This window comes from Periophthalmus magnuspinnatus, chromosome 17 (assembly GCF_009829125.3).
Source record: "Periophthalmus magnuspinnatus isolate fPerMag1 chromosome 17, fPerMag1.2.pri, whole genome shotgun sequence".
NCBI classification, from domain to species: Eukaryota; Metazoa; Chordata; class Actinopteri; order Gobiiformes; family Gobiidae; genus Periophthalmus; species Periophthalmus magnuspinnatus.
Genome location: NC_047142.1, coordinates 20,525,603 through 20,532,291, shown reverse-complemented (window position 1 = coordinate 20,532,291; position 6,689 = coordinate 20,525,603). Strand labels below are relative to the sequence as shown.

The following is a 6,689-nucleotide window of genomic DNA, read 5'->3' as shown; positions in this document are numbered from 1 at the left end:
TCTATCACTTGTCATAAAAACCTGTAGAGATAGTGTCGGTGCGCCTCACAGCCTCGTTTTATTGCGACAAACACATCACAAAACATGAAAACATTACTTCACGAAGAGCTCGATCCATAACGAGTTTTCTTTTGTGTAAAGTGTATTCCACTGACCAAAGTCTTGACCAAAAGTCTGAAAATACACCAAGTGCGTCTGAGCAGAAAAGATAAATCCAAATTTTCAGGTCGTTGCATATAATAACTTTCCTCGTCTCGTTTTAAGGCATGTTCTGATTTTCCATTGTGGCATTTTATCAACGAAATGCATGAATTTCACAGAAAACGTAATTTTACAATACAGTTTTATAATACTTTATGCACATTCAAGTCCATATAACGACATAGGCCTAAATAATAAATACCAACATGAAATAAATACAAGTGTGATTTACATTCACCTCGTGAACACACTATTTACTCGCTTTTTACAGATGACTTCAGGCCACCTTAATCATTTGTTGATTACTGTTTTTCAAAAAGATTTTCAAGAGGATTGCATTAGCTTTGCATAGCTCAGTGTTGTCATTGTTATTGCTAACTCCAATCATGTCTCAGAAACTCCCTGAACACACTCAGACAAAAGTTGGCATCAATTTGAAAGTCTAAAATGATAGTCTCCACAGTGACCAGTGTGTCATCCAACTACTGTACATCTGTACTTCAATTTAAACTGCTGTGCGGATAGGCAATAAAGTGAACAAATGAAACAAATAAATAATTACCTCAATAAATAAAATACACTGTCAAAAAGTAAATATTATCTGTTTGGCAATAAACATGCCACATTCAGTTCATACAAAAAACTGAGTGTGAATAAATTATATGTTTAATATAACGTATTATTTTTGACTTTACAGCCTAAATATAATCTACAAAATGTATTTGTTTTAAACAGAATATAAAGTAGCCTACCACTTGACACAAAGACCGTTGTCATTTTGCATCAAGTCTCCACACAATTACAGGCATGAACTTGCCCTGTAATAATCTGTCCCACGATCATAACTGCGTCCTGTGAAACACACATGCACTGTTTGTACTGCAAAATGATCATTTTACATTTCCTGAATGTTTAAGGACACAGAAGCATGATTTAAATGAAGTAAATGTCGCAAAAGCACAGTTTTTGAACCTTTTGAAGCACATTAAAATATTGTTTTTTCTTTTTTGTAAAATTTGAGGACAGGCGTTTTGAATTGAAGGTCAAACATCACATGACACAAAAAAAACTCCTGCTGTGCGTCAGTTGGTTACGTCCTCTCTAGTTTGATTGAAGAGTTAATTGTGATATGACCCGTTGACCTCCCCCTGCGACTGGAAAGACTGGCTGCGCATGTGGAGGTCGTAGGGAAAGCGCGCCTCCGGGGAGACTCTGTACATGGAGTTGTGCGTCAAAGTCGTGCGTCCTGGCGCACCGCAGTAGCGCATAGCCCCATAGTGAGAAGCGGCAGAAGCGTGGCTCTTGCCGTAATCCGGCGGTTCGTCGTGTTTGAGAGAGAAAATCCCGTTGAAGTTTAAGGGAGGACTGAGCTGCGGGTCAAAGTGAGGGCTGCCACCGCTCTCCGAGGACGCGTTGTCGTAGTAGGGCTCGTACGTGCTGCTGTAGCCATAGTGACGGAATGCTTTGCCGCTGTCCACACCACTTCCGCTGGGGGTGTCCGTGCTGGGATACGAGTACATGGTATCATAAGGAGACCGCCCGCTGAACATCACCTCGCCGTTGTGGTCAGTGAGGAAGTTCCGGGCGTTCAGCTGCAAACAGCCAGCCACGAGGTTGGTGGTGGGCTGGGACAGTCCTTTACACAGAGTCTGAACGAAGGCGAGCAGGTCCGGCCTCTTCCCCGCGCTCAGCGTTTCGGACAGGGCCCAGATGTAGTTCTTGGCCAGTCTCAGAGTCTCAATCTTGGACAGTTTCTGAGTTTTGGAGTAGCATGGCACTACTTTACGGAGGCTCTCAAGCGCAGCATTGAGGCCATGCATCCGGGAGCGCTCCCGGGCGTTGGCTTCTTGTCTCCGCATCTTGGCCCGGTCCATCTGCTCCTTCCCCTTTTTCTTCCGTGGACCCCTCTTTTTGGGCAGACCGTCCTCGTCTTGATCGAACTCGCGCTCGTCCTCATCGCGGTCTGAAGACACGTCACAGTCTACGTCCCTCATGTCCCTCATGTCCCTCATGTCCACCTTGTCCCGGTCCCGGTCACCGGGGTCCTCACGCGGGAAGTTCGCGCCGAAGCGGGGTTCACACATCATATGCGCTTCCTCGAATGGCAGTGTCAACATATTTCCTGCAACACAACACAATCGGAGGATGAGTGAGGCGCGCAGCCGCTCACGGGAAGGTTGTCTCTTAATTACCTCGTGCACGCGCTCCCAGGAGGAAGACCAATGTCACAGCTACTTCATTGTCTCATGTCTTTAATTTAAGGTGTGAATAACAGTGTGGACAATGAGAGACATCCATGTCTCAATTACTAAATAGGCTCAATAGTTTTGCCTGATTGTTTTATCAGTCTTAAAATCTCAGTTGTGGACAGAGACTATATCACTGCATAAGCAAAGTCTAAATATTACTACAGGATATTATAAGGAACTAAAAACCTGCACAGTTTATTCCACCGCCACCCCGGTCTTAGTAATTAGAAAATGCATCATACTGTATCTTCTGGTTGGGATCTTGACTAAACAAACATGACTAAATCAAAACAGGCAGTAGACGTAAGAGAAAGATAAGCCAAGACTAAAGATTATTGGACTATAGAGAAATGAAGCTCTAAAAACAAAGTATAACCAACTCAATAAAACATATGCCGCTCATATAAATAAATACACATAAACAGGCATAAATATAAAAGAATTGAGAAAGAAAAGATATTTTTCAATCAGAGGATGAAATCTGATAAAGCCAAGAAACCAATCTATTTATAATAAGGATAATAATAATCAACAGCCTTATAAACCAAAATTAATCATTTTATAAAACATATTAAAGATGTAGCATAACACTGAACTAAATCAAAGTTTGCCAAAGTGCTCTTACCTGTGGTCAGCGTGCACCTCGCATGTCTCCACTTCCCCAGAGCGCGCGGTGCTGTGTTTCTCGTTTCAGTTCAAAACCAGGAGAAAAAGCCCGGTCTCGCGCTCCTTTTCTCCTCCCCTCTCAACTACTCCACCCCCGTCTCTCTCTCTCCCTCTGTCTCTTCCTCTCCGTCTCTCTCTCTCTTTGAGGAATGACACTCATGCCAACCGCGGGTACCGTGCCATCTGCCGCTGACGTCTCGTGGCAGCCTCAGACCACGTGTTCTGCGTCCCACGGGAGCTCCGCGGCGCCGTACAGCCGTCATCTGGCAGCTCCGGTAATGGGCACCGCGAGGCCCGGCGTTTACAGTCAAAAACACGAAGAGGAGAGGGATAACAACTCGTATCCGCAGCCTCCAAGCCATGTTACAACGTCTGTGCGTGCGTCTGTCCGCGCGGGAAGATGGATGCGCACCGGAAGAGACTCTCAACAGGTGAGAGGGCCACGAGCTTGAGCTGTCAGCACGAGGACAGTGGCTCCAGCGCGGGACAAGTAACTTTTGATTCAGCTGACACGGTTAAGAACGTGACATAAAGCAGGCCTACGTGGAAAACTGCCTGGTGGTATTATGCAAATAAGTAGAAAACACCACGATCAAAATCAAAATCACTCCTAAATGCTATGAAACAAACAAATCTTTTAGTTGAGTTAATTGGCACTTTTGAAAACCATACCACACCAACAACTAATTACTCAGTGCAGTCCAATTTCGCCATATGTCTCAAATTTTGTTTAGGTTCTTTTTTTTGTTTTTGTTCTTTTTTTTAAAAGAAGGACTATGTAACTTTTCTGGTGTTGGGAGGGTCCAGCTTGTCCAAAACATGCTTGTCTCCATAGAGATGTTATTTGTTTGTGTAGAATGTTCCACGAAATGCCTAGATGAAGTACAGTATATGATTTAAACTCGCCGGATTGTGGCCATGGACTCTTTTCTCGGAATTTGCTTACAAACACACACCACACTGCTTACACCATGTGGGTAAGGCAGGCATGCCCAAACTGCGGCCCGGGGGCCAAATGCGGCCCTCAGACCAATTTTTCTTGGGCCTCAAGCTTCCAGGTGAATTGGCCTGTATTTCTTTACACAGTACTTTTTACTGTATATTTCTGAAAATCTTATCCCTTATCAAATATTTAATGTGTCCCATTGAGGATGTAAGCATGAATAAAGGTCTAGCGGTTCAGTCTAACTTGTAATAATAACACACATTTGAAGTATTCACTGTATTGGCGACCAGTCTATGGCCCTCAGTCGGCCCTCGGCTTTCTCTGTGATTTTATATGCGGCCCTTCATGAAAAAAGTTTGGACACCCCTGGGGTAAAGTGTCTTGCTCTAGGACGCAACAACACTGTTCACTGTTGCCCCCATGATCCCTAGTATTCCCAGCGGTCTCCCATCTAATAACCAAGCCCTTATACCTTCTCATTTAAGAGGCTACACAGTGCAAAGTAACAACATGGCATCTGGTTTTATCATACTTTTTTCAGTGAGTCTCATTTGTCTCGGGACCTTAAAGTAATAAGTACATCAGCCAACAACATTCATAGGTTTTCCCCAACTGCTGAAATGTTATTAGCTGAAGTTCACCTCCTAACCACTAGTGTCACTATAGCATTAGACTCAAGATTAAGCTTTAATTAATAATCCATTAGTAAACAATGCTTTAGGCTGAGGTCCTCTTTGGCTCATGTAACAAACTGCTGTAGTCACCGTTTCAGACTCTATGTGACACAGTCCACGATCATCTCACCTTTTCATGTATGACGCAGAAAAAGAGTGGAACAAATACAGAAAAAAGAGCATTGTTGTTTTAACTTATTGACGAGTGAGCTGTCAATCAAAGCTAGCAGTTAGCCACCTATGACGACTGCAGCTGCCTGATCTGTCACTCTAAAGCCACGCCCAATGAGCTGAGCAAACACACTTTTTAATCCCCCTCTTGGGCTTTGGTTTAGTTTTGGAGCCAGCCCCTAGTGACCGTCTGGTGAACTGCAGGCGTTGACATTAATACTTTTTGTCTTAATTGATTATTAATGTGAACAAGGAAACTAACTAAAGTTTAAATCCGGCTTATTGTATTACTTTTTTAAGCCTCTTTTCAGGGGTTAAAGCGCTTGTCCACCAGTCGAAGATTGAAGGAACAACACCCGCTGGAACCTGTGCACGTTTTTGTTGTGTCTTTAGGCGAGACTCTTCAATAACATTACCTGTAAATGTGGTGTGAGTGATTGGTATTTGGAAGAGCTAGTGGGGCATGTTGGCGGCCTTTGAATGTAAAAAAAAAGCAAAAAATATTGTGAAGAACAGTACGTTTAGAAAATATGTTATGGAAAGTAGCATGCAGTCACTAAATCTCAAAAGAACCTGTTTTCATATTGTATTGAACCTAGATACTATACAATTTAATGTCAAAATCACTTCTGTATTTCTTGTATCTATGACGGATAGGTGTGACGTCTCTGTATTTCTCCACTATGAGTTTTTATTTCATTAAACTCACCATAGGGTTTGTGTCTGATAGTTTTTAAATGATTTATGAGCATGTCATGACTCAAATCCTAAATGGAGTCTGCAAAATGTCATGCAACCAGTATCCAAACCATATACATTTACCATAAGAGTGAACGTGTATGAAAGAAAGAGTATTTGTATATATAAAACTGAGTGGTTGTGTGTGTGTGTGAATAAATTGGTATTGTGTGTGTGAACTAAATGTTTCTAGAAATGGCGTATATGAGGGGCGAGATGTGTTGTACTAGATGTCTGTACAATATGTCTGTATGTATTAGTACTTTTGCTCTAACCTGGCATCTTACCTGTTATTGTTAAGGTCAGTGAAATGTTGTGCACTGTCCCTGTTCAAATAAAAGCTAGAAACCATACCATCCCAACCAAATCAACTTAGTGCGTGCAGTTTATCACATATACAACCTCCTTTGCCTCGTACACATCCCCTTTAACAGCTCCATACCTTATTGCACGGTATTAAATGGGTGAATACATTCCGCCACACGTCTGCGATGCACAGGATGTTGTGAGCACACCAGAGGGGCCGGCGTAGTGCAGGTACCTCAGGACTATACACATTAAGTACACCCAGCGGAGAGGCCCGGTGGCACGTTGCCAGATCTGCGCCGGGCCACAGCTGGCTCTTGATACGGCTATATGCTCTCCTCACTTAGGTGGAACGCACACACAAGCGCTCCAATAAGCCTATGCCAGCCAATGACCTTGTTGGAAGGATAATCAATTAAAACAACTTATCAATCTGAGTATTGGACGTTACAAGACATCGATCAGGACTATGGCCTCGTGGTACGTGGGACAAGCTTTGATTACAGACTAGAGTGGAGTGTTATCGTGCAAATAGTGAGGCATGTGTTAGGGATTCACGATTTTGACATTGTGTTTTCAAATAGTGCACATTTTAAACACAATAAAAATGTTGAATATAGTGAAGACTGAAATACGAACTGCTGAACTTATACAAAAATCATGGGAATTTCAGAATGTGAGTCAACTATAAGGTGGTTAACAAGGATATTTTGTTAGAATATGTGATGTTACCAAAGT

At 42.8% G+C, this 6,689-nt stretch overlaps 1 protein-coding gene across 1 annotated transcript; it reads right to left on the bottom strand.

Moving 5' to 3' along the window:
* Positions 1-1,319: 1,319 nt before the first annotated feature.
* LOC117385419 (neurogenic differentiation factor 6-B) lies at positions 1,320-3,130 on the bottom strand. The gene is made up of 2 exons (XM_033982716.2): positions 3,076-3,130; positions 1,320-2,323 (listed from the first exon to the last, which is right to left on the bottom strand). Exon 2 carries the CDS (start codon positions 2,316-2,318, stop codon positions 1,320-1,322), a length of 999 nt encoding a protein of 332 aa, XP_033838607.1. The 5' UTR covers positions 2,319-2,323; positions 3,076-3,130.
* Between the last annotated feature and the right edge of the window lie 3,559 nt (positions 3,131-6,689).